At 47.0% G+C, this 15,925-nt stretch overlaps 1 protein-coding gene across 1 annotated transcript in view; it reads right to left on the bottom strand.

Moving 5' to 3' along the window:
• LOC139229999 (casein kinase I) overlaps positions 1-15,925 on the bottom strand; it is a 65,339-nt gene that overhangs the window by 31,700 nt on the left and 17,714 nt on the right. The window contains exon 3 of the mRNA XM_070861710.1: positions 2,113-2,223. Coding sequence (XP_070717811.1) covers positions 2,113-2,223 — 111 coding nt within the window. The remainder of the gene's footprint in view (positions 1-2,112; positions 2,224-15,925) is intronic.

Raw genomic sequence — 15,925 nt, 5'->3', positions numbered from 1 at the left:
AATGAGAGGGGATCTCAGAGAAACATATAAAATTCTGACGGGACTGGACAGGTTAGATGCAGGAAGAATGTTGCCAATGTTGGGGAAGTCCAGAACCAGGGGTCACAGTCTAAAGATAAGGGGTAAGCCATTTAGGACCAAGATGAGGAGAAACTTCTTCACCCAGAGTTGTGAACCTGTGGAATTCTCTACCGCAGAGAGTTGTTGATGCCAGTTCGTTAGATATATTCAAGAGTAAATTAGATATGGCCCTTACGTCTAAAGGGATCAGGGGGTATGGAAGCAGGAAAGGGGTACTGAGGTGAATGATCAGCCATGATCTTATTGAATGGAGGTGCAGGCTCAAAGGGCCGAATGGCCTACTCCTGCATCTATTTTCTATGTTTCTATGTTTCCTATCCACTCTATCTAGGCCCCTCAATTTTATACACCTCAATGAGATCTCCCCTCAGCCTCTTCTGTTCCAAAGAAAACAAACTCCAGTCTATCCAATCTTTCCTCATAGCTAAAATTCTCCAGTCCTGGCAACATCCTCCTAAAATTTCCTCTGTACCCTCTCTAGTGCGATCAACTCTAGCTGTGACCTAACTAGTGTTTCACTCACCACTGCCTTTCTTGGGGACTGTTCACAGCCGCTGCAACATGTGTAGCAGTCAGCACCACACAAATTGTCCTCACGCAAGGCATTTGACGACATCTTGAATGAATCCAGGAAGGAGAGAGAGAACTTGAGCTTAAGCACAGCACCCGGTCCAGTGTCATGGCCTAGTACGTTCATCTGTTGGATGCACTCACGCAAGCATCCCGGAGAAACTTGAATGTGAAAGCGTCCTCCTTGGAAATACGTGAGGGGGCAACTTGGTTGCATCCATTGCACACGTGAGCATTACAGCAAACCAGGACTTTTCATTCCTGTAGCATTGGTGAAACTCGACTTGGAGCCTTTTGCATGGCCTGCTGCTGACTAGAGTTTGACCTGCATCGGCAATGCAGGCCAGAGTCCGAGCTCTCGTAGGATCACCAGTCAAGGTGCGAACACAATTGTTTCATAGAATCATAGAAATTTACAGCACGGAAGGAGGCGTTTCTCCGCTGCTTTAGTACAAAGTTTTGCAACGAGCTTTACTTCACCTTGCAAGACAGCAGGAAGTTCCCGGATGCTGGTTCGCTGCACAACAGACAGATCACTTCATTGCAAAAATTCCACCACTCTCCCCACCAAGCGATGCCTTAATCAATGTTCCTGTGAAGCTGTGCAGCCACGCATCGATCACACCCAGCAACTCCCCCGCTGTGCATCTCTGATTAATATTCAACACCTCTGCTGCACTGCAGCTCGAGAACACGTGACCAAACAATTCAATAGCTGAAAGGTGTGGCTCAAGGCCGATTCCACGCACCACCCTCAAACTTTACAGCTTAAAAGTGGCGGTAGTCCAAAGTGCGTATTATATATTTGGGAGGGGGGGGGGAAGGTTTGTTACACTAAACTATTTATATTTGACTTAGACAAAGTAAACATCAATTAATACAGGTTGAACCTCTTATCCAGAACCACCCTTCATCCGGAACCATTCCCGGCCACTGCGTGGCGCATGCGCAGAACTCCGACGTGAACAAATTGAAGTCCTTCTTTGCTGCCGACTCCCACAACCGCTGGCCTGACCCTGCAATCCACCGCACCCCCCCCCCACCCCCAATGATCTCTCTGCCACACTCCCAGCCCCGCTATCCCTTTGCTCAGTACCTGTACCATCCAATTTAATGTGACCACCCCTCGTCCGGAAAAATCCCTTACCTGGAACAGGCCAGGTCCCGAGGGTGCCAGGTAAGGGAGGTTCAACCTGTACTTCAAAATGAGAAGACCGGAGGTCACGCAAGTATATAAAACTAGCACAAATACCAGCAAGGGTTTCTTCACACAAGCGCTGATAAATGCCTGCGATAACCTGGCAGACAGAAACAGATACAGATTCGAGGGGTCTTCAAACCACCGTTGGATGCCGAGCGCTGCAACAGTGGAGGGACGAGCTTCGTTGGATCCGAAGGCCTTGCGTCAACCTTTGACCTCTCATGTTCACTCCCCCACCCCACGACGACCTGAGCACTCACCTCCTCCTTGCATCATTTTGTAAAACTTGCTCTCGATGTGGAGTTGGGGGTGTTTTGTTTTGACACATTCCAGCTTTATTGCAACCTCCTCCCCAGTGGCGATGTTGGCACCTGAAAGGAGAGAGAGATGATCACTTTATCTGTGGAAACAGTACAAGGAAGAATTTTCCCTCACCCTCATGCTCTTTCCTCCAAATGTAGCTTACTGCAGCAATAACAGTGAATCAGATCGAAAAATTACTCAAGTAGTTTCGGGGGGGGGGGGGGGGGGGGGGGGGGGGAGAAAGAGAGAGAGAGAGAAAAAAAAAAGGGTGACAAACAGGATTACATTGGAGATACAGCACAGACACAGGTCATTCGGCCCAACCAGTCCATGCCGGCGTTTATGCTCCACTCGAGCCTCCTCCCGTCTTTCCTCATCTAACTATCAGTATACCCATCTATTCCCTTCTCCTCCATATGCTTGTCCAGCCTCCCCTTAAATGCATCGATACTATTCACTTCAACCACTCCCTGTGGTACCAAGTTCCACATTCTCGCCATTCTTTGGGTAAAGAAGTTTCTTCTGAATTCCCTATTGGATTTCTTGGTGACTCTCTTATGCTCTTCCCCACAAGTGGAAACACTCTCTCTGTATCCACTCCATCAACATTTTAAAGACCTCTATTAAGTCACTCCTCAGCTTTCTTTTTTCCAAGAGAAGAGACCCAGCCCGTTCATTTTTTTGGATAGGTATAATAAACAGATTGCACCTTTTAAACACTTTTACCACAGCAGAGCTATTGAACAGAAGTATTAAAAGAAATAGGAGTAGGCCATTTGGCCCCTCGAGCCCGCTCCACCATTTAATAAGATCATGGCTGATCAGATAATGGACTCAGCTCCACTTCCCCGCCCACTCCCCATAACCTTTAACTCCCTTATTGCTCAAAAAATCTGTATCTCTGCCTTAAATATATTCAATGGCGCAGCCTCCACAGCTCTCTGGGGCAGAGAATTCCATAGAAATACAACCCTAAGAAATTCCTCATCAGTTTTAAATGGGAGGCTTCTTATTCTGAGACTATGTTCCCTAGTTTTACTTTCCCCCCCCCATGCGTGGAAACATCCTCTCTGCATAGACCTTGTCAAGCCCCCTCATTATCTTATGTATTTCGTTAAGATCACCTCTCATTCTTCTGAACTCCAATGAGTATAGGCCCAACCTACTCAACTATCTTCATGTCAACGCCCTCATCTCCGGAATCAACCCAGTGAACCTTCTCTGAACAACCTCCAAAACAAGTATATCCTTCCTTAAATACGGAGACCAAAACTGTGCGCAGTATTCTAGGTGTGCCCTCACCAACACCCTGTACAGTTGTAGCAGGACTTCTCTGTTTTTATACTCCATCCCCCTTGCAATAAAGGCCAACATTCTATTTGCCTTCCTGATTACTTGCTGGACCTGCATACTAACTTTTTGTGTTTCGTGCACAAGGACCCCCAGGTCCCTCTGTATTACAGCACTTTGCAATTTGTCTCCATTTAAAATTATAATTTGCAACATTAGCCAATGCAACTTGTTTTTTTTAAAAAAGGATTATTTGTTGTAAAAAAAGACATATGCTGATAACAGGCTTGCTGACATTAGCACTTAGATTCAACTAGTCTGATGCGGTGTTGAATATTATAAACATGAAGGCCCAGCTTCAATCCATAGTCTATGGTGCACTGGCCAGGTTGGTACTGGGAATCCAGCTCTCAGAACTGGAAAGGGAAGCGAAAACGAGGATTATCTAGTTTCTGTGCAGGAACTCAATAAAACGGGTGCAGGCGGCTACCAGGACTGAGCTCAGCTGCGAGGCAGACTCGATACTCACCGTCCAATTGAGGTGGCAAATGTTGCAGCGCGGAAAGAGGTCACTCGGCCCCATCCAGTCTGTGCCGGCTAACCAGGATCTTCAGCGCACAGTGAAATCTTACTGAATAAAAAACCAGTTCTCGAAGGGTTAGCCCAAGAGCTGTGTGGTTCAGAAGGGGACCACAAAAAAAAAGGCACTGCCCCAAAACAATCACCTTACACTGCCCCCTCAATGAAATGGCCAGCAGCCGAGCACTACAGGGGAACATTTAGTCTCGAAAATGTCCATCTGGAAAAGAACAGCAACGCCAAGTAACTCCAGATACCCAGGCCATCTCCTGTTGCAAAAACCCTATTTATCAAACATGCCGATGGGATCCTGGGCTTCAGAAAGAGGTACTGAGTATAAAAGCAGGGAAGTTATGCTGAAACTTTATAAAGCTCTGGTTAGGCCACAACTGGAGCACTGCGTCCAGTTCTGGTCACCGCACTTTAGGAAGGACGTGAAGGTCCTTGAGCAGGTTCAGAGGAGACGCTCCAGAATGGTTGCAGGGACGAGGGATTTTAGCTACACGGTTAGGTTGGAGAAGCTGGGGTTGTTCTCCTTGGAGCAAAGGAGGTTGAGGGGAGATTTGATAAAGATGTAAAAGATTGACATGTTTAGATAAGGTAGGCAAATAAACTTTGTTCCCATTAGCTGATGGTACAAGGACGAGGGGAAACAGATTTAAGGTTTTGGGCAGGAGATACGGGGGGGGGCGGGAATAAAAGCAAGAACGTTTTTACGCAGCGAATGGTAATGACCTGGCACTCGCTGCTAACGAGGGTGGTGGAAGCGGAGACGATCAATGATTTCAAAAAGGAAATTGGATCAGCTCGTGAGGGAAATAAACTTGCAGGACTATGGGGATAGAGCGGGGGAATGGGACTGACTGGACTGCTGTGCAGAGAGCAGGCATGGACTCAATGGGCCGAATGGCCTCCTTCTGTGCCTTAATAACTCTATGCCGGTACTAACGTGCAGCAAAAGCCTCTGTCTTCAACATTACGATGTAGACCATTAAAAGCTATCTACAATATTCCAGCAACTGTAAAAATTGCTCCTCCCCTGCAGGGGTAGCGACTGAGATGTGCTGCATACGGTTATTAATTGGCCTCTTATCCCATGCGGATCTGCGGGTGTGCTTACACAGGGCGAACATGGAGGGAATCGCAGTCAGGGCTGATCCCATCCTCGACCTTCAGCACAAAACCCACAGGAAGCTGCCTGGCGACCGACTCCTGCTACACAGACTGTACCCGGTTGCTGTGGCGTCCTATTAGCAGCAATAGGATTTCTCATTTACTCAGTCTGTTATTAAGCAGAGGATGTATCTTATCAAAACAAGATGCAGATATGGCAAGTCTCCACAAGCAAGACTGACTAATTAACTTTGTACTAGTTCCCAACTGAAGTGTGTTTTTTTAAAAAAAAGCTCTACAGCCGGCATGTAGAATTTTGTATTACGCAAACAACTAGTGCCACAATGCCAGAATTTTGTATTTCCGAAACTTGGCTTGACTGGAGAGCACACCAAGGTGGTTGCAGATCCATCATGGGTTACAGCAAAGGCAGAGGCTTGAGGTGATGAATTTAGATTAAAAGACTTGCATTTATATAGCGCCTTTCATGACCACCAGATGTTACAGCCAATGTAGTCACTGTTGTAATGTAGGAAACACGGCAGTCAATTTGTGCACAGCAAGCTCCCACAAACACTAATAATGACCAGCTAATTTGTATTTAGTGATGTCGATTGAGAGATAAAATATTGGCCAGGATGCTGGGGATAACTCCCCTGCTCCTCTTCAAAATAGTGCCAGAGGATTCTTTTTAAATGGGGGCAGGCGGGACCTCGGTTTAACGTCTCATCCATAAGACGACACATCCGACAGTGCAGCACTCCCTCAGCACTGCACTGCCTAGATTTTTTGCGCTCAAATGTCTGGAGTGGGACTTGAACCCACAACCTTCTGACAGAGCCGAGAGCGCTACCCACTGAAATCATATAAGTAGTATAGTGGTACAAATGTTGATCTTGGTCCTATAAAACAATGAGAACACTTGTACAACACCGTACACATCCTCAGGACCTCCCAAGCGCTCCACAGACAGTAAATTACTAAGTGTAGTCACTGTTGTTATGGAAGCAAATGCAGCACACAGTCGGGACACACAGTAAATCAGATAAATGACCAGTTCACCCGGTTTTGGTGTTGGTAGAGATACAAGTGTTGATTCTCTGCTCTGCTCTCATCTGAATAGCACCATGGGATCTCTGGTCGATCCAAACAAGCAGATCGGGGCTTAGTTTAACATTTGAACGGAAAAGGCAGCAACCGTGATATAGCACAGTATCGAGGGACTGCGGCAGAGAGTCAGTCCAGATTAAGGGCTCAAGCCTTGGCTAACATTTACCCCTCAATCAAAACAAAAATAGATTTGCTGGTCATTTAACATTGCTGTTTGTGGGAGCTTGCTGTGTGCGAATTGGCTGCCGCGTTTCCTATTACATGAGTGACTACACTTTTTTTTTTAAAAGTACTTCATTGGCTGTAAAGCGCTATGAGACGTCCAGAGATCATGAAAGGCGCTATATAAATGCAAGTCTTGGTGTTGTTTTTTGCAGTCCAACTTGCGCCTTAAACAACCGACTCAGGTGGAGGGCAAACGCAGACAGGGGCTACCAGTTCCGACAAAAGGTAATTGATCTGAAACGTTAACTCAGTTTCTCTCTCCACAGATGCTGCCTGACCTGCTGAGTATTTCCAGCATTGTGCGTTTTGATTTTGAGATTTACAACATCTGCAGCGTTTTGCTTTTGGAGACGAGGACTGGTTGGGCAGAATGGTTCCTGTGCTGCAACAGCTACGTAGGTGGTAGAATGCTACCAACTGAGCTGTGCTAACAGCAAGCCTGGTGTTTGACAATGAAGTGAGTGAGCACTTCTGAAGCTCAGAGCGGAAACTTGGTTTGTATTATCACTTTGTCACCGTTGTACTTTACCCTGAGGAAACGGGCCTTTTATTATTCTTAACCATTTCCTTCAAAAATGCATTATAAATTCGGTTTCTTCCACTCGTGTGAAGGGATACAGCCCAGCTCGCTATTCAGTGGCCACATTTGCTTAATTTATTCAAGCGTGGGAACTGGGGCTGATTTCCTTCTCTGTCAGGGACCAGCACAGCCTCAGCAAATGCTCCAAAAATACAGTGTATTGTAATAATTTGTCACGGAGCTTGTCAAAATTTCTATCTCCGTGACAACAGAAATAGAAATCCAGACTAGCTGCGTGACTCACTGGCACTCAATGCAATTTAAAATATCAGTAGTTCTGGAAGGAAATGGAGAGCGAGTGGCAACAATACACGTCACATTGTTATTTATATAATATTCCAATATTTACGCTCTGAAAGCCACGAAGCTAGAAATGTAAACAAGTTTTGTGACAATCCCCCCTCTTTCCCCCCCCCCTTTAAGACATTCCTTAAAACTTACTGCTTTTCCCAGGCTTTTGGTAACATGTCTCAATATTTCATATTTGGTTTGATAATTGTTCTGTGAAGCGCCTTGGGGCATTTGTAAAGGCATTAGAATGGGTACAAAGGAGGTTTACCAAGATATTACACCAGGGATAAGGGACTTCAGTTATGGGGAGAGGTTGGGACTGTTCTCCTTGGAACAAAGAAGGTTAAAGGTGACCGAATAGAGGTGGTCAAAATGAAGGGTTTTGATAGAATAACTAGGGGAAAAGTGTTCCCTGCGGCGAGTGGATCAATAACTACAGGTCATAGATTTAAAATCATTAGCAAACGATCTAGGAGAGACGAGGAAAAGGTTTAGCACTCAGTTGTCAGGAGCTGGAACCCTCTACCTGAAAAAGGTGGTGGAAGCTAATGCCATCAATAATTCTAAGGGAGTTGGATGAGGAACTTACAGGGTTACGGACAAAAAGCAGGGGGTGTGGCACTAAGCACGTCTGCCCGGTCTAGCAGCCAACACAGGCCCGACGGCTAAATGGCTTACTTCTGCACTGTTTCTATGATTCTACATAAATGCAAGTGATTATTGTTGGAGCATTTGGGCTAGGGAGGGGGACACTTTAGGAATTTATTGCGTCCACCAACACCATCACCTCCAATTTACACATCATGTGTACTTGGAAATATATCGGCCGTTCCTTCATCGTCGCTGGGTCAAAATCCTAGAATTCCCTCCCTAACAGCACTGTGGGAGCACCTTCACCACACGGGACTGCAGCGGCTCAAGAAGGCGGCTCACCACCACCTTCTCAAGGGGCAATTAGGGACGGGCAATAAATGCCAGCCTTGCCAGCGACACCCACATCCAGTGAACAATTAAAAAAAAGATCAGGCCTGACGGTGTTGTAGTGAGGAGTGATTGTGGACCATCAGAATTTGCTCTCTTGCTCCTCTCCAAGTACAAATCTATTAATGGTCACTTTCCATTTTGCCAGCCTCAAGTGACAACTGCAAGCTCAGAAAAGCCAATTCGATGGCACAGTGCAGCGATGCACAATAACAGCACTTCAAGCGTCACTGCACTTCAAAAAAAATCATTGTGTGAAGCACTTAAAGATGTTTTGATGCTTCAAAAAAAAACACTAAAATAGAAGCATCATTATCGAGTGAAAGGGCTACAGGCTTTATGTTCCCAATCTTGTCAGGCTGTTTGAGGAAAAAGTCACCAAGAGAAGATGAACAGAAGAACGACTCTCTCTCTCTCTCTCTCTCTCTCTCTCTCTTTCCTCTCCTCTTCCCCCACCCCGCCCAAGGCCATTCATGCACACCACCCAATAGCAAGAGCAGCTTCTGCACAGGCCTTACCACTAATGCCTTGCTTTTGCAATCAAGAAATGGTACAATGTGGTGCGATAAAAGATACAGAAAAAACACTCGTCACATTCCTCCAAAAAAGGATAAGGAAGCGCTGTGCAACAGTGTTGCTTAGCAACAAATAAGTGAAAGGCCAGTTAATAACTTTTCAAACCCAGTCTAATTACAGATGGAAATGAGACTGGCAGCACCGTCCAGTTTCTACATTCCCCTCTTTTTTTGTGTGTTATTCCTGTTGTCGAACACAAGCTTGTTGTAGGACAAGTTGCAACATGCCCAGCTAACTGCACTACTGCAGCAGCTTAAAAGGGGATTCACAGCCGCCTTTTCAACAGGCCTCAAAAGTCTGCAGTGGAATAGAAAAACAAGGTGAGGGGGCAGCCGACAGGGAGCCTTTCATGGTCCCCGGTTTAACCGCACAATTTCAAGCCGAGGTCCCGTCTGCTGGCTCAGGCCGACGCAAAAGCCTGCACGCCACTACTTGAAGAGCAAGTTCTCCCAGTGTACTAGAGAACATCCCCCGCTACGAGCAACAGCACAAAGCTCAGATGGTCATTCCACCTAGAGGTAGCCAGCCCTACCAAAAAAGGTTGTGCAAAATAAAAATTTATTCCACAGGAAAAAGATTTTGCCCCTAATTCACTCCGCTCTTTATCAAAAGTGAATGTTACAGATTACGAAAAGAACATTCCAACATCAAAACAACTTATCCAATTTATAAAAAGTCATCTAAAGTCTCTGCAATTAAGTTGGCAATCTGCTCATTGTCAAAGCTTACTACTAAAGTATTTTTCCATGGAACATGGTGACATCCTCTAAATGCTCAGTTCAGGAACTTCAACTGGCCGGCTCAATTTATAGAATCATGAAGTAGCATAGCACAGGAGGCCCCCATTCGGCCCATCGAATCTGCGCCAGCTCTTTCGAAGAGCAATCCAGTAACCCTGCAGTTTTTTCTCCTTTGAATATTTATCCAATTCCCTTTTGAAGGCTACTTATTGAATCTGGATCCACCGCCCTCGCGGGCAGCACATTCCAAATCCTCACCGCTCGTCGTGTAAAAAGATTTTTCCTTGAGCACAAAAAAAAAATCCAGGCCGACACTCCCAGTGCAATGCTGAGGGAGCGCTGCACTGTCGGAGGTGCTTTTTTTCGGATGAGACGTTAAACCGAGGCCCCGTCTGCCCTCTCAGGTGGACGCAAAAGAGCCCATGGCATTGAAAAATTATCTGGTCGTTATCACTTTGCTGTTTGTGGGAGCTTGCTGTGTGCAAATTGGCTGCCGCAAATTGGTTTCCCGCATTACAGTGACTACACTCCAAAAGTACTTCATTGGCTGTAAAGCGCTTTGAGACATCCGGTGGTCGTGAAAGGTGCTATATAAATCCAAGTCCGTCTTCCTTTTTAATGTCGCCTCTGGTTCATTTGCCAATCACCTTAAATCTGTTCCCTCTGGTTGTTGACCCTTCAGTCATTGGAAAAACAGTTTCTCCTTGTTTACTCTGTCCAAACCCTTCATGATTTTAAACACCTCTAGCAAATCTCCTTAACCATCCCTGCTCCAAGGAGAACAATCCCAGCTTCTCCAGTCTAACCACGTACCTGAAGTCTCTCATCCCTGGAACCATTCTAGTAAATCTTTTCTGTATCCTCTTCAAAGCTTTCACGTCCTTCCTAAAGTGCGGTGCCCAGAATTGGACACAATACTGCAAGCTGGGGCCGAACTGGTTGAGCATAACTTCATGGATTATGTACTCTTTGCCTGTATTTATAAAGCCCAGGATCCCATACGCTTTATAAAGCTGTGCACCAGCTTCAAAGATTGTTTTGAGAAACGTTGCTTGCAAGATACCAGCATTCCAATCAAAGTAAAAGGGGGAGGGGGGGGGGGGAAGAAAGGGGTGCGATCTCACAACCCAGTAAAGCAAGACCATATATGTTTGTTGGTATAGGAGACTCTGATTCTTGCATGACGTTGAGATGACCTGTCCCCTTTTTTTTCCCCACCATCACGATCGGAATCTAATACAAGTTTGTCTTCGTTTTAAATTCTCATCCAGGTTTACAAATCCCTCCATGGCCTCGTTCCCATCTCTAATCTCTTTCAGCCTCACAAAACCACCACCCCCGCCCGAGATATCCGAGCTCCTCAAATTCTGCCCTCGAGCATCCGATTATAAAATCGCTCTACCATTGGCGGCCATGCCTTCAGCTGCCTGGACCCCAAGCTCTGGAACTCCCTCCCTAAACTTCCCCGCCTCCCTTTCCTCCTTTCAGGACGCTCCTTAAAACCTACGTCTTTGACCAAGCTTTTGGTCATCTACCGTAGTTTCTTCTCGGTGTCAAATTCATGTGTTTTGTCTTCAAACACTGCTGTGAAGCACCTTGGGACGTTTTACTGCGTTAAAGGCGCTATATAAATAAAAGTTGTTGTAGGTTCCCACGTGTACTGATCCTCAATTGCTTCCCTGAACTTCGTCCAGATAAGGGAGAGATTGCAGTTTTCAGGATCCTTCCGTTGCTCATGAGGCGAGCAGATCGTGTCCAGCCACTTCCCAACTCTGCCTGCAGGAGGAGCCTACCCACCACTGCCTTCCCAATGCTGCCTGCGGGAGGAACCTACCCACAACTGGCAAGCGTCAGAGTTTCTGAGGAATTCCGATCCAGCAGAGAAAGATCTGCAAATATTAGAATGTGGGACTTGCTACCACTCAAGAGTGGTTGAGACGAATAGCAGAGATGCATTTATGGGGAAAGCTAGATAAACACGAGGGAGAAAGGAGTAGAAGGATATGTTGATGGGGTGAGATGAAGTAGGATGGGAGGAGGCTCCAATGGATCATGAACACCAACATGGACCGGATGGGCCAAATGGTCTGTTTCTGCACTGTAAATGGAGTCACGGGTTATGGGGAGGGGGCTTGAGGCCAAGATCTTATTGAATGATCGAGCAGGTTCAAATGGCCAACTCCTGCTCCTATTATGTTCTTATACATCAACTATGTCTTGAGTGCAGATGTCGTCTGCGTACTATAGCTCGATGACAGAGGTTGTGGTGGTCTTGGATCTGGCCTCTTGAAGGCGCAGGTTGAACAGGTTTTGTAGTTTAGTTCCACTCCAGCAGTGAGGTGGAGCATGGCAGCGAGGAAGATTGAGAAGGTTGGAGCGATGACGCAGCCCTGTTTGACCCCGGTCCGGACATGGATTGGGTCTGTGATGGATCCGTTGGTAAGGATCACGGCCTGCATGTCGTCATGGAGCAGGCGGAGGATGGTGACGAACCTTTAGGGGCATCTGCAATGGAGGAGGACACTCCATAGACCCTCGCGGTTGGCGGAGTTACTGAGGCGTACGAAAGCATGGGCCTGACGCTAAACATCTGTAAGACAAAGGTCCTCAATCAGCCTCTCCTCACCACAAAGCACTGCCCCCCAGTCATCAAGATCCACGGCGCGGCCCTGGACAACGTGGACCACTTCCCGTAACTCGGGAGCCTCCTATCAACAAGAGCAGGCATCGACGAGGAGATCCAACACTGCCTCCAGTGCAGCCTTCGGCCACCTGAGGAAAAAAAGTGTGTTTGAAGACCAGCCCCATAAAACTGCCACGAAGCTCATGGTCTACAGGGCTGTAGTAATACCTGCCCTCCTGTAAGGCTCAGAGACATGGACCATGTAGAGTAGACACCTCAAGTTGCTGGAGAAATATCACCAACGATGTCTCCGCAGGATCCTACAAATCTCGTGAGGACAGGTGCACCAACATTAGCGTCCTCGACCAGGCCAACATCCCCAGCATTGAAGCACTGACCACACTTGGTCAGCTCCGCTGGGCAGGCCACATAGAAACATAGAAACATAGAAAATAGGTGCAGGAGCAGGCCATTCAGCCCTTCTAGCCTGCACCGCCATTCAATGAGTTCATGGCTGAACATGAAACTTCAGTACCCACTTCCTGCTTTCTCGCCATAACCCTTGATCCCCCGAGTAGTAAGGACTTCATCTAACTCCCTTTTGAATATATTTAGTGAATTGGCCTCAACTACTTTCAGTGGTAGAGAATTCCACAGGTTCACCACTCTCTGGGTGAAGAAGTTTCTCCTCATCTCGGTCCTAAATGGCTTACCCCTTATCCTCAGACTGTGACCCCTGGTTCTGGACTTCCCCAACATTGGGAACATTCTTCCTGCATCTAACCTGTCTAAACCCGTCAGAATTTTAAACGTTTCTATGAGGTCCCCTCTCATTCTTCTGAACTCCAGTGAATACAAGCCCAGTTGATCCAGTCTTTGATAGGTCAGTCCCGCCATCCCGGGAATCAGTCTGGTGAATCTTCGCTGCACTCCCTCAATAGCAAGAATGTCCTTCCTCAAGTTAGGAGACCAAAACTGTACACAATACTCCAGGTGTGGCCTCACCAAGGCCCTGTACAACTGTAGCAACACCTCCCTGCCCCTGTATTCAAATCCCCTCGCTATGAAGGCCAACATGCCATTTGCTTTCTTAACCGCCTGCTGTACCTGCATGCTAACCTTCAATGACTGATGTACCATGACACCCAGTTGCACATGACAGACACGAGACTCCCAAAGCAAGCGCTCTACTCGGAGCTCCTTCATGGCAAACGAGCCAAAGGTGGGCAGAGGAAACCCTCAAAGCCTCCCTGATAAAGATCCCCACTGACACCTGAGAGTCCCTGGCCAAAGACCACCCTAAGTGGAAGAAGTGCATCCGGGAGGGTGCTGAGCACTTCGAGTCTCAACGCCGAGAGCATGCAGAAATCTAGCGCAGACGGCAGAAAGTGCATGCAGCAAACCAGTCCCACCCCTTCCCTCAACGACCATCTGTCTACCTGAGAGAGTCTGTGGCTCTCGTATTGGACTGTTCAGCCACCAAAGAACTCACTTCAGGAGTGGAAGCAAGTCTTCCTTGATACCGAGGGACTGCCTATGATGATGATGGATTTTCTTATATAACTAGCTCTCCTTGCTTTAAGAATCATCTGGTCAGGCTCGACAAGACAGTGTCCGTAATTAGGTTGAACCATTCAATTCAAATCGATGCCATCTGTGGAACTTCACTGCACAATTTCAATGGGCATTCATCTCTTGAACCCTTATTTCTCGTAGACTATTTCCCCCCTCGCAACCCCCACCCCGGACTACATAGTAGACACCTTGGGTCATTTAAAAATGGATTTGCTTGCTCAATAAATGCAGCAGCATATTCAGTGCTTTTACCACACAAAAGAAAAATCCTAGTTGGGTCCATCTATCTGCTCTGCAGCAGTCTGGAGCATCTTGTGAGCCACAACTAAATCAATTCTGGCTGTTTGGAGGCATTACGATAAAGGAGCAGTTACGAACAGAGGTAGTCCTATGCCGTCAAAATCATTTTTAGCCTTAATTCACAATTCCACCAACAGCTCGTCAAATTTTGTTTCATATCACTGGTGTGAAGTACCGCGGTACTTTTTAACGACGTTAAAAAGGTGCTATATAAAACGCAAGTTGTTGTTGCGAACTTTGCCTCTTTAGAAAAGTGAGGTACTTCAGTGCTGAAAATGGGCCACCCAGACAATCCAAGACACATTAAACCGGATTCTCTTAAGCAACTCAAACAAGTCCTGCCCTTCACTTCACCCGACTTGCAGTTTACAAAAGCAAGCAGCCAGTTATTCTTCGATGCGTTACCAATGGAGAATTAGCACCACCGTCACTGTTCTCCATCAGGCCAACCACCCGAGCATTGAAGCACTGACCACACTTGACCAGCTCCATTGGGCCTCAGGCCATATCGTCCGCATACCCGACAGGAGACTCCCAAAGCAAGGGCTCTACTCGGAACTCCTACACGGCAAGCGAGCCCCAGGTGGGCAGAGGAAACGTTTCAAGGACTCCCTCAAAGCCTCCTTGATAAAGTGCACCACCACCGCCAACACCTGGGAGTCCCTGGCCAAAGACCATCCTAAGTGGAGGAAGAGCATCCGGGAGGGCGCTGAGCACTGAGTCACATCACCGAGAGCGTGCAGAAACAAGCGCAGGCAGCGGCAGGAGCGTGTGGCAAACCAGACTCCCCACCCACCCTTTCCCTCAACCGCTGTCTGTCCCACCTGTGACAGAGACTGTAATTCCCATACCTGAGAACTCAGTGGAAGCAAGTCTCTCAATTTTGAGGGACTGCCTATGATGACGATGAGCCAGCGGTGGTTATGTGCAGAGTGCTATTGATCGAAATTTTTTAAATAATGGCTTTTCTGACTGTGTCCGCCACTCGTCTTAAAACCGTGGTATCAATGATATAATGCACCAAACTTTATGATTGAAGAGCCTCAGACGATAATTTTACCTTTTGTTTTGTGCTGCTCACTACGTCAACTTGCTTCCGAATAGTTTCAATATATTTTGCGAGCAGTAAAACCAGTTCCAACCAATGTGACCTCATTTTTATTTGCCGCCGCCACACTCCCCGTTAAAAATACCGTGCGCGGGTGTTTTTCGCATTGAAGCGCCGGCAAGCCAGTTCTGTGCGCGATCTGGGGCACACTGCAAGGCCGTGCAGCTTCAAAGGGAACACTGGTTCCGAACACTACTTGGGACTGGCACATGTGCGCGCTCCTGCACTCGGACCTCTTCCACGCCAATTCGTCCATCCTTTTTCCATTCACTGACCATCTCAAGGATGTGTTCTACAACCTCTTGCTCTCAAGCTGTACTGAACAAAGTCGAATTGATATTATAGGTTTTTCCTTCTGGCGATTTCAGCTTCACGAGAACGTTGGATGTGATCTCTTTTCACGTGCCTGAATTCTGAGATACACATGGTTCTAATCCAGCATTCCACTGAGGAAAGCATCGATGTTGGTCTCTTCACAAGCCAAAGACCCAGCACAAAATAATGCCTCCTTCTCAGTGGAGTACGACAGCCAAAACCGCAGAGCTCCATTCGCACATTTAAGAGCTTTTGTCGGGCTTCAACTGAGCTCCCGAGCTAGGCTGCACGGGGTAATAAGCAAAAGAAACTCCAAGGACATCTTCAGCCCAAGCAAGCATATCCCGAGGTGTGAAATTCTTTT

The sequence above is a fragment of the Pristiophorus japonicus genome, chromosome 19 (assembly GCF_044704955.1).
Source record: "Pristiophorus japonicus isolate sPriJap1 chromosome 19, sPriJap1.hap1, whole genome shotgun sequence".
In the NCBI taxonomy this organism is placed as follows: domain Eukaryota; kingdom Metazoa; phylum Chordata; class Chondrichthyes; family Pristiophoridae; genus Pristiophorus; species Pristiophorus japonicus.
The sequence above is the reverse complement of the archived record's forward strand: the minus strand, read 5'-3'. Positions and strand labels throughout refer to the sequence as shown.